Here is a 19,675-nt window from a genome sequence, read left to right on the forward strand (position 1 = left end):
CTCTATAAATACACACAGAGAACATAGCAGGGTATTTCAGGCTTTTTATTAGCACTCTTTTGGAAATCACAGCACAAATGATTTTCTGGAGTTTCCAAAAACTATTATCTTGCATTGAGTTGGTCTGCTGTCTTCCTTTTTGGCTGAATTCTACCGATATTTCTGGTTTTCAGATTCAGGGTCCTTAATGTAAATCCATTTATAAAGAGAACTGCATTGACTGAAGTTTAGTAATATCCAAGTGATTATATAAAGTCAACAGGAACTGGCCTTTCTGCACTCTTAAGAGTGTAGCACATGAAACTTGGACCTCATCTAGGCTAGAGGTATGCAACACAAAGGCCCAGAACATGCACAGATGGGCTGCTATACCTGTAGCAGCAGCATGCTAATTAATAAGCTAACAGAAGAGATCTTGGGCAGCGGGCTTCAGCAGGATCCTAAACTTAAGGTTTTGATCCAAGGCCAGACTGGAAGAACGCAATGAAGAATGAATGATCAGTTGACTCGCTGCTTTCCACAGCATGCTGTAGCGCAAAGGTGCCCCTCAGACCTTCCCAGACAGTCACTGTACCGCCCACCCAAGTGCAGGGCTAAGGATGCTGCGAGCGCTCCCATGGCAAAAAGATGGCTAAGTTAAATGCGTGCCAGTAGTCAGAGTGGTGCAGGCATGGGGCATGTGCCAAGGGTATATACAAACCCCGGACCATGTGAATTAGGGGGCGTCTTGTCAGATGCAATGACTATGCATCTGTTCTGTACAGTCCTGTTCTGATAACCCCTTGCAGTCACCACCCAGATCCCTTGCAGTTCCTTTCACAAGCACCATCAGGCTGTCTTTGACTGCCCAACTGTTGCAGTATGTTCAGTTTCTCTATGTGAAGGAGATCAGTAAAATACATACAAAATACAGAAAACAGAAAGAAAGCAACTGCAGCAGACTAGTAAGTTATTTGCTAAATAGGAAAATACTGTCCCTTAAGTCACATAAAAGTCTTGATGACAACTTCCATTGCACTGTAAACTTGAACTAGTATCCCTTTTTATTAATACAGCCTAGCAAGAGTGGCAGTATTTCAGGCTAATCCACCTTTTGCACTTGCCCCATCAGAACCTAGGCCAGCTACACCCTGGCCATCTCTATTAGATTTTCCAGAATATCCTTCTCCTGTAAAGTAAGTACGATATTATGACCCAAAGAGTTGTTGCAGTGAGATTTTGAGTCAGATGCTCTGCATGGGATTGACTGTCTTGCATCTTCCACTTAAAAGGGAAATAGTTTTCGAACACTTCGTGTCCAACGTAGACCAGGATTGAGTTCATTCCTGAAAGTAAGCACAGGTCATACCATCTGAAAGAGCAGGTATGAGCTTGCTTCAGAGTAAGCAGGCAGAGGCATGCCAGGCTTAGGAAACAGAGTGGCACCAAGACAACAGCAGCTATTCACAACAGAAAATGTTACTTGCCCCAAAGACACTACACGTGTGTGTTTTCAAATATAGTCTGAGAGGTTCTCTCCCCCAAAATGCTTATTGAAAAGAAAGACAACCTATATGCTAAATCGAAAATACAACCAAATCAGTATCCTGCAATTTTACTGACAAGGAGAATAATCACAGTTACCGTCTTCAGGGTGGCCAGGTGCCAACCTATTTGGTCAGATCTATTGCCTTTACAAACAAATGCTGACTACCCTTCAAAGCTCTGGGATTTCTGGTAGGAGATATGATACCATGCTGTCACCCTACCCGTCTTCCTGTCCAGACACCAAAGCTGCTGAAAGGTTCCCTCTGCTGTGGGTTTGCATTTTGTACTCAAATGTTTGTCAAGAGCCCAGTGTGGTTAAAACCACAGTAGGACGCTTTGGGAGACACACTTCTCTAAAAGCACATAGAGACAGAACCTACACAGCTGCCCAGGGGATTTCATCTTCCACATCTTCAGAAGTGGTATTACTCTGTTGACAGACCTTTGAGTTTCCCATTAGGTTACCCAAGGCTCAGCAATCCTTTCCAAAACCAACTACGAACCAGCTGTGGTATTTTGCTTGGTACTAGGCAGCTGTTCCCTGGGACCTTAACTCGAGACCAAACTGAGAACAGCCATTGGGCAATAGTAACTTCCAGCCCTCATTTAAAGGTGACAGTCCCTCTCTCCTAAATATCTGGCCTCAAGTGTCCTAGTTCTATGCAAAGATTTGGCTCAAGTTAATCATTCTGGCATCTTTCAGGTTATCTCATTCTAAACCCCAACTCTTTAAAAAAAGACAAGGGAAGCTCAGAAAACATAAAAGGATAGTATCTGTGCAGCAGGAATTGGAAGGAATATGTTTCCTGCTGTGATTTCACTGACCTGGGTAGAAAAATGGAGCACCTGACCACAGTCTCTTGACATCCACAAGGTAATACATCAGCAGTAAGAGGATGAAGGCAAAGCAGCTCATGGTTGTCACATACGATACTGACCTACACACATTTTCAGTAGAAAGATTATTTCGAGAACTAGGTGATACAGACAGACCTCAATATATGAAAGGTAAAACATTCTCCAAGGTAAAATAGTACTTTAACAAAATCATACTAAAAGTTGTATCTCTTTGCTTACCATAAGTTCTTGTTTATGGGAATAAACCCTTCTTCTTTAGAACATTTTGTCAAGGCAGCAGAAATAATTCCCTGAAATAGAAAGTTGCTAAAGATTATATAACCACTGCAATATGTTTCAGAAATACCAAGTTTGCATTGCATAAAAATGTATGTCTACTAAAGAGCTACAAAACTGACTGTCTTACCATTACTATGCTCCATATGATGAACCGACTCATAATTTGTTTGTGCTGGTCTTTGTAGAACAAGATCACTTTTCCTGCCTAATAGAATACAAAAACTTAATTAATGCCCATAATTGTCACGTTTCAAGAGCCAGATATATTTGCCACCAGCTACCTGTGCTAAGACAGAAAACAGAAATAGGATTTATACCAACTAGGTGGCTGAAAGGCTCAGAATAGGAACTCTGTGAAGAATGGACACAGATGGGGTAAAGTGCACCTTTTCTCTCCTCCCTGCTACGTTAACACGGAGGAAGGGGACAAGCAACTTTTTCAGGTTAACACAATGTGACTCAAGCTCCATCTCCCTCAGCAAAGATTGCACAAAGGCACACCATGATGACTCCCCAACCAGTCCCCACAGCTTCTCCACAACACCGTGTTGCACCCTGGCTGGCTCGGAGCACACACTCCGTTTCATGCACCACTAAGAAATGTGTCCTGATGACTCTTTTCCTCGGTGTCACGCTTCTGGTCCAAGCTCTGCCCCACAGAGATTCCCAATCAATTTTTAACCCAGTGCTAACATGCAGTGACATTCCTTTCCCAGCACAAGAGTTTCAGTTTGGTTAACAGCTGCTGCACAGACAGAAAAGGCGGCAATGACTAACTAGAACTGCATCAAAAAGCATCATGATACCTTATTTTAAACACAGTGGTGAGCTGTGAGCTTTTGATGTTGGTAGCACTAATGCAAACCCCTGCCTCCCCCGTGTCTGGAAAGGTAAGCACACCCATAGCACCTATGTGAGATGGCTAACACTGCATGTCAAGTGGAAAATTAACATGGGGAACATATTCAGCTGCGACCTTTAAAACCGTACGTTTAAAATAAAGCTGTGAAGTCCATGCGTCTCTTGGCCCCATTTTCCAACATGCAGAGCCAGCCTACTCCCAGCATAAGCCCAACCTTAAAACAAGCAAAGAAAGTTTCCGGGTGGATATTTTGCAAACTCCTTGTGTCTATCTCTTAGAAAAACTAAGAGTTTTGGTTTATCTAATGCAAGCTACTGCCAGGTTAGATTCCAGTTCTGACACTCACCTCAGGCTAAGTCAGCCTGAAAGCATTGCTTTGCAGAAGGTTTTGTTAGAACCAGTCTCAGCCTTAAATAAAGAAACCAAGTTGCCTCCCCATGTCCAAGATATTTTGAATCTTCCCATTATAGTGCACAGCCAGAAAGAAAAGAGGTACCTGCAGTCCCAGAAATGCCATAAAAATGCTATTTATGGTCCCCAGGATCCCTTCAGGATCATATGGCACCGTTGTTTGGTAAATCACCTTAGAGAGAAAACAGCTGTTAGAGGGCACCTGAGCAACCATCATTACCTGACAGCTCTGCTCAGTGCTTGCCTGCGGCTTCGTACTGCAAACCAAAAGCTACTTACGCTTGAAGAGGGATGCTGATACATATGCTTTTCTCCAAGAAGCAAACGATCAATGTAACCAGCTGCTCCTCCGGTGCAGTTGGGATAGCGTCCAAAGTCTCCAATGCCCCCAGGACCAAGATAGCCCCTAGGACAGAAGCAAACAGGTTATGGCACAAAGTGCTGGCACGCTCCACCTGAATAGCAGCTGGTCCAGTGGCCTAGCCCACTAAATGCTCAACGTTTTCCTGGCCAGAGGCACACAGTGAAACACCGGTCCTACATGACACCTGGCTGGTGACCACCCTGTTTTGATCATTGCAATTCTATAAGCAGTTGAGTCCCGAGGGGACAGGCAGTATTGGGAGCCTAAAGCTGCTGCTCCACCTGCCCTGCAGGTGCTGACCCTTTAAAGGGGCAAAGATAGAGACAGGGATGACATTGCAACGATCGTATATTGCTGTACACAGACCCCTACAAGATTTTAATCCTCTTCTTTAGACAGAAGGGAGCAACGATGTCACCTTTCGTAACACCTGGTACTTCAGTACCAAAGTAAAGAAGTTTTTTCACATGATGAATGCTTCCCTTAACCTCGCTGGCCTAAAAGCTCTCCTCTTCGTTCTTTCCTTATGGGTAATAAAATGTATTTTCTACTCACTAGAAGAAAAACAATCTGATGGCCCATAGAAAGCAGTCTGAGTGCACAGTCTTACCTGGGACAACCTGGCACTGGTAACAGAAAGGTCAGGCAGAGCCAAATCACTTCTAACATCAGAATGAAAATCCACTGTGGCCAGTAGGGGAGAATATCCTGCAGAGCAGGACATGGCAACTCCTGCATGAGATGGAGGGAGTGGGGTATTAGCTGGCGAGTGAAAAGCATGCCCCTGGGGACATCCTGTGCTTCCTGGCAGGCAGTCCCCCAGATATGAGAGCTGTTGTCATTACAAAACTGGGTTCTATCAAGAGACCTTTCATCTTCATGAACAATTTCCACACACTTAGTTACTCGGGGGAGGGGGAGAAAGAAACCAAAACAATAGCCCACAATGTTTTTTAGCTTGGAAAATGTCAAAAGGAATTTTGATTCACGAGTAGAACAAAAGCCTTTTGGGAAAACAGACTCCAAAGGCCAAAAAGCAGTATTACTTTCCCCTGCTGTGAAAAAACACTGCCAAAATTAACCAGACAAAATGCAGGCCACAGGATTCAGCACAGCTATGTCTGTCCCTGGGGTCCATTGGTGGTGGAAAGTCATCAAAACTGCCTGGGAATGCCTGCTTTAAGCACCAGCTGAATGGATCAGTGAAATCCTCAAATAGAGCAAAGCTAGATGTGATAAAATGCAGACCTGGACACTGAAGGGTGCATGTTCCCCGCAACTTCTGCCAGGTCACACTGCACTACACATCAAGTAAGATGCTACATGTTTTCTCATAATTTCTCATGCGTTCTTTGTGCTCAGACGAGCAACCCTACTCCAGCATCACTTGTCATCTCCCCACATAACTCACCAAGGTCCCATTCTCAGCCCCAGCTCTGGTAAACAGGAGCTCAAGAGCAGCAACCACCAGGTACGTGAATCCCAGCCTCTGGAGCACCCCAGGAATACGCAGATTATCCCAGGACACTGGAAAACATGAAAGCAATATGGAAGAGGAGCAGACATGGGCTCTTTTGTAAATATGAAAGCTGCCTTTCTCCAGGGAGAGCTGACACGCACTGCACCTGCGGGTACAAGGGACACCTCCACTCTGCCACCCCACTTTCTGTAAATCAAAACCCTGGGAATGTCACCTCTAAGACAATGAACAGTGGTTGGCACAGGGGTCAAACAGAGAGAACTGCATCGGTGTAGAACTGAACAGCGCTCTACAGGACACAACAAACTGCCCCCAAGCAACTGGTCATTAACAGTAAGGCTGACTTTTCTCAACAGCCCAACCAGGGAGGCAGGAACAACAGTTGCAGAAATACAAGACAGACAGCAAGTTCCGCTCACATGGTCCAAGGCAGTAATTGGGATTCACAACTATGATTCCCAGCAAGATTAGCAGAAAACTCCTCCAGAGGATTTTCCCGAGCACCTTCCGCTTGGAACTTCCCAACCTCAGCATGGAGCTCAGTGACAATGATACTGATGTCCCCATGATGAACACAAACCTGGAGAACAGAGCAGATGGGAAATTGAGCTGATAGATTTCTCATCACACGTGTGTGACAGCAAACACTGAAGACTGCAGAGTAGCCTGCACTGGCCCACCAGAAATGCATGCACCGAGTGAAATTGGACAACTTTATTTCCTCTGATTGCTAGGCATTCCCAGACAACTGAGCCCGCACTAAGGGACAGTTCAGAGAAGTAACAGCATTCTGGTCTTTTGCAGCAACACATACGCTACCAAAAAATTCCATTACCCAAAATTAAATTAGCATCTTCAGAGCAGTAAAACACAAGCTGCAAATCTATGACCGAAGTTCAGAACTGTCCCGCTCCTTCCCTCTAGATTAGGTTCACAGTCCAAGGCCAGCTCCCATCTCCAAGAGTAACTACAACCAATGTGTATTTTAGGGAAGCATGCTAGGGACAGGTGGGATAATTGCTTCCCTGTACAACCATTCTCTGGTTACAGACAGATTAGCTTAATCCAAAATTCCCTTGGCTATTTTCTCTCTGGATACCTATCAGTCCAGGTTTTAATCTTGCCAGATTGTCCACTTCCAATACAGTAGCGTGGCAACAAGCTCCTCAGGGATACTGCACTTCCATTAGCAGGGTAACCCCGGGCCTTCCACTGGCATTGTGTGAGGGGAGGAAGGAGGATGTGGGGCAGCCGAAAGCACTTAGCTCTTCTACTCGTTCATAAGGTTGATGCTGTTATCTGGAGGGGCAGATTCCTACCAACCACTCAACACAAATTTACCCCTCCAAATAGGTTTCCACATGGAGACAAGGTACACACGATGTTCTCCTTGCAACCCTTAACATAAGGAACCACTTGACACAAGAACTATTCTTCAGGAAGACTTACCATGGGAACACCAGATCTGCCACTGTTAATCCTACAGGGAAATACAAAGGAACACATTATTTACCTCGAACCCTCCCTAAATTTTAACCATTATTGTTGAGTTTCCAGAGGAATTGCTGGCTGCTTGCAATTATTTGATGCCCTAAAACCTAAACCACATTATAAACAAAACCTACAAAGAGCCAATCATCTTGCTTCACTGCTTTTACCATTCTTCAAAAATAGGGTCAGAACTGATAGCTGTGTCCTGGGAAAGATTTCAGGGATGGCATCCTTGCTGTTCTCCACTAGGGCAGCATGATGCCTGACCCCTTCACCATCAGCTTGCCAATCAAGGCACTATGTTTGTACAGCATCGAGCACCATCAGCTTGACTGTGGTCATTAAACACCACAGAGAAGTTAGATAGGAACCTGTGTCAAAAATGAAAAGGTTACGCACAGGCAGTGATCTGAAACCACTGCGTGACAAGCAGGACTATACACTGCTTTGCCCATTAACCTAACAAGCCAGATACCCTGCTGAGGCACACTGGCACAGTGTCCCAGCCCTCAGCTGAGCAACAGCTCGCTGGCAGCAGCTACCGTGCTAACCATATCTAGATACTGCTGCAGTTAAAACCCAGATTAATTGTCTCAATTGTACTTTACCATTCCAACTCTCATGTTTGAAGAACCAGTATTTTCCTCCTCCATAGTTAACAAACACCATAATTATAAGAGACAGCCTAAAAGGACAACAACAAAAATACACACAAAGTATCACGTGTCAATGAAATACATATGTATGTGAACACAAAGTTAATGTTTATGCCCATTAAAACATTTCTAACTGTGAGACCTGGTTTATTTTATTTTTAAGGCAAGATTATGTACAAGGTTTCCAGCTTTGCCAACCAGGAAGCAGCATTTCAAAGATCATGGGTGGCCGTGACCCAAAGTAAGCTCCTTCACATAGCATTTTCGCATGGAACGTATGTTATTCTTTTCCACCCTCTGCCACAACTTTGATGTTTCCTCAAACTAGATTAACTGCAAAGTGTTTCAGAAAATCCAAGAATTAAACCCTTGACTATCTTCCAAGTAAAACAGACCCCTCTGAACTGTCCATCTGCTATATGTTTCTGCACACTGTCAAACAGCCATTGGAAAAATCTCATTGTTCTTGGAAGAGTTGCTTTTTGAGCAAGGTCTTATGCTCACCCTCGGAACGTGTCCAGGGAACGCAGCCGCTGCCGAGAGGCTGTACTCCAAAAACGCGGGGTGGGATCACTGTTAATGGAGTCTGTTGTGTTCGGGGACCCAAGCTCCTTTGGGAACAAACCACACACACGAAGGACAAGTCAGCAGCTGCAGCAGCTGCCTAGGGAACAGAGGTCAGCAAATCGCAAACTTTCACATACTGTGTTTGTCTTTGTTCTCCCCATCTTCCTCTTCTTTTTGTTTCCCTACTTGCTACTTCTAACCCCTTCGTAGCTCCACCATATTGCAATAATATTTGCAGATGCTCCACACTCCACCTTTGACCAGTGTGGAAACAACAATGCAGTGAAAAGAGCCCTGTGTTTGAGACTCATGAAAGTTGAGTCCAGTCGAAATCAGTCAGACTTGCTGTCACTGTGAGTGCTGCTCTACAACAGAGTTGAGCAGATCCAGTTGCTGACTCTTAAAAGAGGATCCATCCCATCCTAAGCCGTCAGCAACTTGTCTGACACCACAGAGAGACTGTTCAGAGAGCTAAACCAGCAGAAAATCAATCCTTTTACATGTGGGTGTGGCTTCTTTCCAGTTGAGTTCCCTAGATCACTCAGTGACAACATACAGAAGCAGGTATTGCTATAACACAGCTATGGAGATGAACAACAAGAACTGCTGCAGATCTCTGCTCCCAAGTCATTTGATTCTAGACTGATTTGGACCTCCTAGATGTGAAGCCCAGACTGTGGTGATCTATCTGTATTCTAGCGCAAAACACAGCTCACACAGAAATGCCAGCTCTAGGGCTGCCGGAGAAATCCTGATTTACGCATAGATCCTGCTAAAATTCCTACTGTGCTGGAAACAGAAATGAAAGCTGGCATTTCTTCCCTTCCCTTACGCTGCCTGTGTCAGAAGGGGACAGTATTTTCACTAACACGTTTGCCTCAAGGGAACTAAAGAGGGCACAAAGCTGTATGTTCAAGACTTGCAAGAGCTCTACTGGGAATCCACTAAGCTTGCACAGAAAACCAGCCTAGCACTCTGCATTGACATAAAATTACCTGTCTGACATCAATACAAGATTTGCCAAGGGGAATATACACAAAGGGAATATGATTAGTAATAAACAAGTCCCCAGATGTCCAGATAGTGTGTGTTCCTCAGAGATGAAAACACTACAGAATGCAAAGATACAGTGGTCACTCACAGAATTAATCAGACGATCAGTTTCTCTGGGGTTCAGTTTCTTGTAAACCCAGTTTCTGACTGGATCAATTCTGAAAACAAGTAACAGTTTAAAACACAAAACAAAACGAGAAGCGCTTCGTAGCCAACTTCATCTTAATATCAACTATTTAGCAGCATAAATGAAAAGTTGGGACAGTCCCTATTTCTGTTTTCCCAGCTCACATAGGTAATACTGAGATTCCGCCAACACCTGGGACCTCAGCTGCATAATTACACTGCTGTGAGCTCAGATTCGGGAGCTTTATTGTCAGGTTGTTCGCAGGCAGGGGTGACTCATGTCATTCAGTACACAGGACGAAAGGCTGCATATGCTACACACACTTAGGTCCCACTGACTTGTATTGCCAGTTCAGGGCTAGACCCAGGAACAAGCCGGGGAGGGTGAGGCAGGGTGTGTGACAGCGGGTGTCAGTTGCTCTCCAGTAACTGCGCTACACACAAACTAACAAGGCTGCAAGATGTCTCTCAAGTGAAGTTGTATCACTTTGTATTTATTATCATATGGACAGCCACCACAGCTTAACTTGTATGTAGCAACCTGATATGATCTGATCTGCAAGCAGGGTTACAGTGGGACTCTGAAGCGCTAGAACATTCTAACGTGTTTTAACTGGCAGCTCCACTTCATGTGGGAGGAAGTATTACAATACTGTTCACTTACTTCATAAAAAGGCGCCCGACAATCAGGATAGCAAGGATTCCCATGTAAACCAGGAAAGCAAAGAGAATAGCTACATGAAAAAGAGAAGAACACAACTCTATAAACAATCTGACAACACCACTCAGCTGCCCAGGCTTGACCAAGCACGACACAAACAACAGAAAGCCCAACACACCAATCATCACATCCCTTCTCTGTGCAACACATATCCCCGGCCTGAGCCCCAAAGACAAAAACCACCACCACAATCCAAAACAAAAGCCGGCTAGTTTCAAAGTGCAACTCAGTGGCTGCACATCTCAGCAGAAAAAAGGAAAACAGAACTGCACTGCACCACAAGGCAATGATGAGAAAAGAATCAATGTGCTATATACTCTGAAGAAGAAACTAGAGATTCAGGAAGAGCCTCAACATGAAGATGGGGGAGAGGGTAATACGTCAAGTTTGCAAGCATGGAGGGTTTTTCTTTAGAGCTGGAAAACTGGAAGGACTGAAGAATAACCTAACATAAAGGAAAAGAATGGAAGAGACGTAGACAAGAATTTGAAACAGTCCTGGAAAAAGAGATGAACAAGAAAGCAAGACATGAGATTTAAAATCAAAAGCGCAAAAACAACAAAAAAATCTGAACACTATGAATTCTTTCCCATTTTGAGAGAGAAACAAGATAGAGGGAAGAAGCAGGGAAACAGGAACTACGAAAATACCTCCCTCCGGACACATACCCACTGATTTTTCTGGGCTAATCCCTGCTGCCAAAAGGCTGTGCTTATACAGTGTATCACCTGAAGAGGCCTGAACCTGGTCAGGGCCTCGAGACAGATGTATAAAACATAAGAAGGTAAGATGCTGAGAGAAGAGCAGCAAGCCCATGACACATCTTCAGCACAGCACAAGTGGTTGCACAGGCTTTTTAGGAAGTTGGTCCTGCTGGGAGACATGCAAGTTGTGGAATGAAAAGGCAAAAACAGAGGATTACATACGGAGGTAGCTGTTGATAGGGCCTTCATTGATGACTAGGTCACAAGAAACGGTTTCGGTGCTTGTATTTAGGCTTGTACTTAGAGTCTTTACCACAAGGGAATAATTGCCAAACTCTCCAAAATTATACTGAATCCTGCAAAGGATAAAGGAAACAAAACTTGCTGAGCCATCACCGCTACATGCGGGTACCACCGCAGCATTCAGGGGGCTGTAAGCCTTAATGCTTGTAGGAAAGGCAAGCTTGGCCTAACAGCGTGATTTAGCAAGGAGCTGGCTCTGCCTTTGCCAAGCACTACCTTCCCCTAGCCTAACACAGACGCTTTACCACACGTGCACTGCTTACTACATCACCTGTCTTCTTGAGCTACAGACTCTGCAAGAGAAACCAGGCGCTTGCAGATGCTGGCTCGACGCATACCAGTTTGGCTCCTGCCTGCGCCTAGATCCTTTCGGCACAATTACAACGTATGCCACGGTTACAGCAGCAGGGGAAGCCTGAACTCTAGGTCTGAGCAGTCAGGGAAAAGGCGATGAGCAGCTAATAAACAGGTGCACAGCTTCCAAAAAAACCCCCAAAAAACAAAAAACAAAAAAACAAAAACCAAAGTACAGGACAGAGCCATCCAGGTGTTCCCTGGGGCCGGGCCACATACTTGCAGAGCTCTCTGTCACCCACAGAGCCGTTGAGCAGCAGGGTGAGCGGATGCTGGGTATCGACCATCACCGCCGCCGTGCCCGGTTCTCTCAGGCTCCCGTTGCTTGGTGGGACAAATGCCAGGAACTGATACAAGCACTGTGGAAGAAGAGGGTGAAGCGAACGCATCAGCGCCCAAGGACGGCGAAGGGGGGTCTGCCACCGCACCGTGTTGAAGGCAAGGGGAGGCGCCCGGGGGCTGGAGGCGCCCAGGGGGTGCAGGGCTTCTCGGTGTACTGCTGCGAGGCACAACCGGGGCGCAGCTGCCTCGCAAAGCCGCGGGGAAAGGCCCGCAGCCCCGCCGGGGGCCGGCGCAGGGCTGGGAGCGGCGGGGGCCGGCGGGACCCCCGCACGGCGCGGCTCGGCGCCGCTGCCCCGCTCACCTGGTGGCAGGCGCCGGAGAGGGCAGCGAGGCGCAGGCCCTGCGCCGCCAGCTCGTTGCGGACGAGCAGCAGGGCCTGGTCCATCCGCCCCGCGGGGTGCCGCTCCGCCGCCGCCGCCCCGAGGGGCCCGGGCCCGCGCCCCGCCGCCGAGCCCTCCCCGTGCGGCTGGGTGACACCGGGCGCCATCAGCAGGGCGCCCAGCGCCGCCGCCACGGCCGCCACCAGCCCCGCCGCTGCCGCCATGTCGCTGCGCTCCGCCCCGGGGCGGCGCCGCCGCCGCCACCACTGCCCTGCGCGGCCGCGGCGGGGCCGGGAAGCGCGGTCGGTCCTTACCCACCCCGCTGCCGCCGTGTTTGCCGGGGTCAGGCGTCTGCGCCCGGGCGGGCCGGCAGGCCGGGCCCCGGTTTACAAGGCGGGAGGGTGAGCAGCGAGGCGGGCGTCGAGCTGACAGCCGGGGGGCCTTGCGGCGCTGCGCTCGGGGCCTGTGCTGGGCCTGCGGGCTCGGGGCTGCGGGTTCGGGGCTGCGGCGCCAGCCGGGCGGGCCTGCGGTGGGACGGCCCCGGACCTTCACCCCCGGGCTGGGCAGAGGGTCCTTGCTCAGCGCCGCCTTTCCCGGAGGATGCAGAGGGCACAGCCATGGAGAAGAAGCCGCGCTTCTCTCGAAGGGAGTTTCCTCCCAGGGAGGTGTCGCCAGTCTCGTTGGCATTACTGTTTGCAGCCATCCTGCTGCTCAATGCCCTGCTCTACCTGTACCTCAGCACGTTCGACGGCGCTTTGGGACGCAGCGAAACAGACCCCGGCCTCTGCCCGTCTGGGTACTTCAGGCTGGGAGCGGTGAAGAACTGTTCCCCGTGGCTCTCCTGCGAAGCCATCAATAGGGAAGTCAGGAAACTCAAGTGTGTTGGTGAAGGTGCTGTGAAAAAGGTGAGTTTGGTTTTCCTTTCTTCTCTGCTGTGGATAACGAGCTTTCACTGTTTGCTGGCTAATTAATGCCCATACCGCTGTTATAATTATCCTTGCAGCAGCTAATTACTGTAGGCATCCTGGGCATATGGCTACTGACAAGGTGCACAGCACAGGTAGGAGAGCGTGACCTGAGCACCTTCCGGACACCAAATGACATCCAGCTATAAAAGCAAAATCACAGAGAGTGGTGAAGCGCTTGTGGAGCATGGCACAGTCACAGTAGAGTAAGACTGGCTGGTTGGGTGGTATGAAATAATTTAATTCAACCGCATTGCCCATTCCAGAGAAAACTTTGGAAATTGTGATGTGATTATACCATTGGTAAGGGCTTGCTGTGGCAGGTACATGGCCCTGCCTAAAGGCTTGACCGTCTCTGGTGACTGTAGTTTGCAGCTGTGACTAAGCAGTGACTCGAAAGTCAGCGGCAGCTGGCAGTGGTTGGTGTGAGAAGGCTCTCCACGTGTCTTACATGTCTCTTGTGTATTCTCAGGTCTTCCTTTCTGAGTGGAAGGAAAACAAAGTGGTCCTTTCAGAGCTCACCAACTCAGACCTGAAGGAGGACTTTCTCCATGGACTGAAGATGCTGAAAGCACTTCAAAGCAAGCACGTTGTCCGGCTGCTTGGCTACTGTGAGCAGCAGTTCACAATCCTCACTGAGTACCATCCTCTAGGCTCCCTGAGGGGCCTGAATGAAACTCTCCACATCCCCAAGTACAAGGGCATGAACACCTGGCATCGCAGGTTGATGCTTGCTATAGACTATGTGAGTGTCATTCAGTACCTGCACAGCAGCCCTCTGGGCACCTTAGTGATGTGTGACTCAAATGACCTGGACAAGGTCCTCTCTCAGTATCTCCTAACAAGTGACTTTCACATCCTGGTGAATGATTTGGACGCTTTGCCTGTTGTGAACAGGAGTGCTGGCAAGCTGGTGAAGTGTGGTCATCGGGAGCTCCGGGGTGAGTTTGTAGCTCCTGAACAGCATTGGCCCTATGGAGAAGAAGTGCCATTCAAGGATGACCTCATGCCTCCGTATGATGAGAAAATAGACATCTGGAAAATCCCAGATGTCTCAAATTTTTTCTTGGGCCATGTTGAAGGAAGTGACGTTGTGCGACTGCATTTGTTTGACATCCATGCAGCATGTAAGAAGCAGGACCCAGCCGAAAGGCCTTCTGCCCAAGAGGTCTTAGACACCTACAGGAAGGTTTTAACTCTGCTTATTCGAGAGGCAGCCATGCCTAGTACTAGGGAAATGTTATAGTGAATCATGAGACAAAGAACATACTGAAGTTAATGTCCTTCCTATTTATTTAGCTTGCCTGAAGGACAGAATCATTGTCCCCAAAACTGAGAAGAAAAGAACAAGTGAAGTTGTACGTTTTGATTTAGAAAAAAAAATAAATCTACCCAGTGCCAGAGCTGTGCAAGTTTCCCATTTACATGTTTAATCTATCATTGGAAGAGGAGGAGGGAAAGAAATTAAGTTGTGTGGGTGTAGGGGGAAAATTTGTTCCTTAAGAAACAATAAATTTTCTTTTGCAACATTTACACAAAAACTCTTTTAAAAAATTACAGGAAAATAGTTAAAGAAAAATATTGGTCCACTTAAACTGGTTGAAGAGGATTCAAGAGCAGAGAACATTGCATGCCCCCCACAAGCTTTGTGCTGATTCCTGTGGCTTTGGCCCACATCTTACCCACAAAGCCCTTGCCCGCTTCTCCATGGAGTAAAAGCAGTGGTCGCTCAGAAAGGAGTACCCTAGTTCACTTCAGATTCTGGTGAACCCCCGATGCCAGAGCCCCAACAGCAGTCTCTCCCTGCTGGATGGGGAGCAGGTTGTTTTTGGAGCTGTGTGGCCATCGGTCTGTGGGCCCTGTATCCCACACCTGCAAGCACGTGGCCACTTTTTAAGCAAGCAGATGATGCAGTTTCTGAAGAGACTGCTTACAGACATGTGCCCTTGGTTTTCAAGCCTTTGCTCTGTGGTATTCTCAGATGGGCTCTTCAGAGATGAAGCTGTAAAACAGAAGTCTATTGCTCTTTTTTATTCCACAGAAATCCTGAGTGCTTTGGAAAAGAGCTGAAGTGCATCTTTTTTTCATTCACTTGTCCATGCAATCGTGACTCGATGGAACCAGGGAGAACAAGGAACTGAAAGAGAACGTGGCTTCCTTCCACAGCAATAAGCATTAAACATTAGCTTTGGAAAATAACATTCCTATATTCAGAACATGCAACTCTGTTGAGTCTGAATTCAAAGCCCACTAAGCATAAAGGTTGCTTTTTTGTTCAGTGTGTTTAGGAGAAACCTTTTGGTACCTACATGGGTGTTGCAGCCTGGTACCAACAGCTGGAGAGGAGGAGTAATGATGCCTTAATCCAGCAGTTGGCTCTTTTTGGTGGGACTGAGATGTATTTGTTCTCTTGCTGAAAAAACAGGAATAGTCTGAATGAGACATATGGGCCCTACCATTACACACCTGAGGACTTTGTTCTGTGGACTAGGTCTTTGAAGACCTAAAGGCCTGAGACAGCTTTCATGTTTTGACTTGATAAGTGATTTGTAAGCAGAGACTTACATTGTCCTTTCTGCTCAAGTGTCTGGTTCTGTTCTTTGCTGTACTGATATTCCTCTTCACCTAAACAAGCTGTGTTGTGACTGCACTGAGAATATGCAGTCAGTTTGTGTACAAAATGTTCAAAAGCTGCTCCCAGATTTTATTACAAATGGGAAATCTTTCCTGGAAATTACTACATTCATACCTGATTTCATACAATGTCAGCAGGAGCCCTTTAAAGGCTTCTCATTATGGCTTTCCTTTCGCTCTAGTCAGTCGCTTTTCTTAAACTAGCTAATATTTGCCATTTTTCACTTGTGCGGCCCTCCCTAGCAGCTTTCCTGCTCAGGTTGTCAGGAAGCAAAGCTCAGAATTCAGGGCCTCCAACAGAGAACAGTCATTTTGGATGCTTCATGTTTGTTTTGGACTTTGACACAAAACACCTTAAAGAAGCCTGGGGAAGAAGAATGCTCTATCTGTTGTAATTGCATCATCCAGCCCATGAACTATTGAGTTTTTATTATTAGGATTAGAGTTCTGCAGTTCCAGCATGAATCCACGATGTGCAACAATTAGAAAAGCATCCTCTTGCAGCTCCTCAGAACCAGGGATCAAGCTTTGAAGGGCCAAGTGTCAAATCTTTTGCATGTGCCCCCAGCAACAACTCAACAACTTGTTACCTCTTGGTAGCCATCATGTATACTTGAAAGAAAAATCAGTATCCAATGGCTGTGAAGTAAACATACCATGTGTTTTTTATGAGAGTAGCAAGGACAGACAAGAAGAACCTACCAAGCTTTTTATGCTGGTCTCTGTTAAGACAAGCTTCTGCTTGGATTCTTGCTCGGTTGTGTACTGCTGCACCTTGCAAACAGCCATATTAATTTCACAGAGTGAAAAACAAATGAGGACAAATTCTGGTTCAGTCTTGCCATGGAGATGTCTCTCTGTACCTGGTGTTACACATTTTTTTAAGAACAGGTGTCTTCCTAAACATTCACCCTAAGCACTGGGTCCTCTGCATGTCTCTTCCCCATTCCCTCTCCTTTAGCTTGTGTGTTGTCCAGCATTGATTTCAGCAGGAATAAATTACATTTGTTCTGAATACAGCATTACGGAGCTTCCAAGTTTCTTTTTTGAGATGATGTCTCTGTCTATGAGGAAACACTAGATGGCAGCATGAAGGTCACTTTAGCATTAGTTAGTAGCAGTTGCAGTCTCTCATGCCCAAACATAGCCAGGATCTGGCCTTGGAGCCAGTATTTTGCTAGCAAACTTCCATAAACCCCTAAAAGATCTCATTGTGTTTGCATTAGCAAGTCTGTGGTAACAAAACTGACAGATGTAAGGGCTGTCAGAAGAGCCACACATGCCAGTTGCAGGGGCTAACTCTCCTTTAACTTGCTCGTCCTATGTGTGTACTTTACTGTCCCTTTTAATGTTAACCTGGCGCAACCTCAACCAAGTTTGAGTGTCACCTCCTTCCAGTCTTTCAGTAAAAGCAGAGTATGCACCCTCTCCATCTTTCTGTTCTTCCCCACTAACCCCTTCCACAATCTCAAGATTGCATGAATCCCATCCTTCTTACATTTCCAGCTTCTTTTCCCATAAAGGGAAGAGGCAAGGCCTCACAGAGAGTGAAGAAGCAGGACAGCCCTACTATGCAGCTGCCTCCCCTCTTTCCAGTTCTCTCTGCTGGGCATTCCAGTTTTACCACCAATGACAGCCTTGAATAAACATTCAGCGGCTTTGCTGCCTAAGTACAAGCAGCTCTTACATGTCTGGCGGAAAACATCAAAGGATTGATGAGCAGCAAGAAGAGGCCTGTTCACAGCTGGAAGTCTGCATGCCCCTCTCTCCTCATTCACTCTCCAGCCAGCTCTAGATCAGTGGACATGACCTCCCCACCAAAAGCACTGCCACAGGTCTGCCTAACCTCAACAGCAGCTGCTGGGTCTCATCTCAACCTCAAATCAAAAGCCTCACGTTCCCTGTTCTTTCTCACAAAAGATGCTGCTTCTGGGATGGTTATTGCCATGTTTCCTATTGTACCCCTGTTCCTCCATCCCAAAAGTCCAGCCAATGAAGCTGCACAAAGATGCAGGCCACACAAGGAGAAGGGCTGCTACTGGTGATCTCCTTCACAAAAATTCAGAGGAGGTTCCCCAAACCACCCTAGGTGGTCACTGTCAAGGCAGATATGGTCCCAGTGGTCCCAGGGCTTTTGTTTGCTGCCATCACCAAGACAAAGGCCTTGGGTCTGGCCCCTTGCCCAGGGACAGGACCTTCCTTTTGCTGAGGTCAGTGATCTGCACCACCTTGCCCTTCTGTTTTGGGCAATGCCTCCTCTGCCATCCCTGCAGCAGTCCCATAGCACATCCTGCTCTCCACATCCAACCCAAAGAACCAAAGCAAAGACCGTCTCCCAGACTCAAGAAATAGCACCTGGTTCCCAGACTAAACCCTCTGGGACACTGCTGTGCCAGCAGCGGAGGGAGACCTGGGACATGCCAGCCGGGCCTGCTGACAGTCTGGCTGCAGGTGCCAACTGTGTCAGGGCACCTGGACCACACTACTGGTATGGTATGCTCTACCCTTGGTCAGATGCTGTTGCCAAAACAATTTCCCAGTGGATTTCCCAATAAAGTTTAGCCCTTACCAGTTAGGTCTGTACTACAGGACACAGAACAGAAACACCCTCTCTCAGAGCTGAGTCCCACATTCAGTTCAAACCCACTGCTCCTTGTTTTCCTCGGAGTCATCCAAACAATAGCACTGTCAAGGTTATGTTGGTTTACTTTCCAAACTGCCTGCTGGCTGTAGGCTTCTAGGTGGCTCAAGCCTGATGTAGCATGGGTTTCAGAATGCATCCTAAAAGCGCTCATGCAATGCTAAATCCTGTACAGGTGAGCAGCCTTTATGACAGCTCATCTATATGTTCAACACCAGCAGATGTAAGAAGCATTGCATGCATATCGACACCAGCTGCTATGTAGGTCTGGGTAAATCCTGCAGAAATAAAATAGACACAACCTATTTAATTGAACAGGGTTGTGGGTTGTTTTTTTTTTTTTTCTTTTCTCAAGGACACTTTTAAAGTCTGTGCTACTCTGTGTTTAATGAGAGTGTTTAAGTATTAAGTGTATCAGAAGTTTAGAATTCCACACAAACTTTCTGAAATTCTATCACAAGCTCTAAACCACTATTTTCCTTTGGTGCCACATAAACAAAACTTCAAATCATTATCTTTGTGAAAGAGAGGCAGTGCTGTTTGCCAAATACAATTTGTGAGATATTTGGCAGAATCTGCAACTGTAAACCGATTCTATCATTATGAATATAATGTCTTACCAACAGTCAAGAGACCCTGGGAACAAGAAAAAAGTGGTTCTCAAGTTCTTCTAGCATGATATAATGCATATATTTGTAAAGTTCATCCAAATAAATTATATGGTAGATGGTACTTTTAAAAAAGAAAAAGGATTCTGTGGGTTTATTTTAATTGAAATACTGTATACTTGAGATGACCACATGATTTCCAATAATTGCCACTCTGTGTTCTGATGTCTATAATCCAGTATTTATCAGGACTAAATGGTGAATATATTTACATTACAGTGATATTTATGTCTCAGCAATTTCTGATTCTGTTTAGCTCTGGGTAACTCAAAATCCATTAAAAATATATCTTTATATAGAGAGAAACACAGATTCTTTGGCTGTAATTTTCAAAAGAACAATCTTACTG

At 46.5% G+C, this 19,675-nt stretch overlaps 2 protein-coding genes across 2 annotated transcripts; one reads left to right on the forward strand and one right to left on the reverse strand.

The window, feature by feature from the left end:
* Nucleotides 1-27: 27 nt before the first annotated feature.
* HGSNAT (heparan-alpha-glucosaminide N-acetyltransferase) lies at nucleotides 28-12,642 on the reverse strand. The gene is made up of 17 exons (XM_055727980.1): nucleotides 12,400-12,642; nucleotides 11,976-12,115; nucleotides 11,322-11,455; nucleotides 10,339-10,408; nucleotides 9,637-9,706; nucleotides 8,433-8,539; nucleotides 7,881-7,957; nucleotides 7,231-7,261; nucleotides 6,201-6,361; nucleotides 5,713-5,828; nucleotides 4,912-5,033; nucleotides 4,217-4,343; nucleotides 4,023-4,109; nucleotides 2,792-2,869; nucleotides 2,605-2,675; nucleotides 2,353-2,465; nucleotides 28-1,325 (listed from the first exon to the last, which is right to left on the reverse strand). Exons 1-17 carry the CDS (start codon nucleotides 12,640-12,642, stop codon nucleotides 1,144-1,146), a joined length of 1,929 nt encoding a protein of 642 aa, XP_055583955.1. The 3' UTR covers nucleotides 28-1,143.
* Nucleotides 12,643-12,997: 355 nt separating this feature from the next.
* On the forward strand, nucleotides 12,998-14,786 carry POMK (protein O-mannose kinase). Its single transcript, XM_005445978.4, has 2 exons — nucleotides 12,998-13,323; nucleotides 13,856-14,786. Exons 1-2 carry the CDS (start codon nucleotides 13,036-13,038, stop codon nucleotides 14,627-14,629), a joined length of 1,062 nt encoding a protein of 353 aa, XP_005446035.2. The 5' UTR covers nucleotides 12,998-13,035; the 3' UTR covers nucleotides 14,630-14,786.
* Nucleotides 14,787-19,675: the final 4,889 nt, after the last annotated feature.

The sequence above is a fragment of the Falco cherrug genome, chromosome 1, assembly GCF_023634085.1.
Source record: "Falco cherrug isolate bFalChe1 chromosome 1, bFalChe1.pri, whole genome shotgun sequence".
Taxonomy (NCBI): Eukaryota; Metazoa; Chordata; class Aves; order Falconiformes; family Falconidae; genus Falco; species Falco cherrug.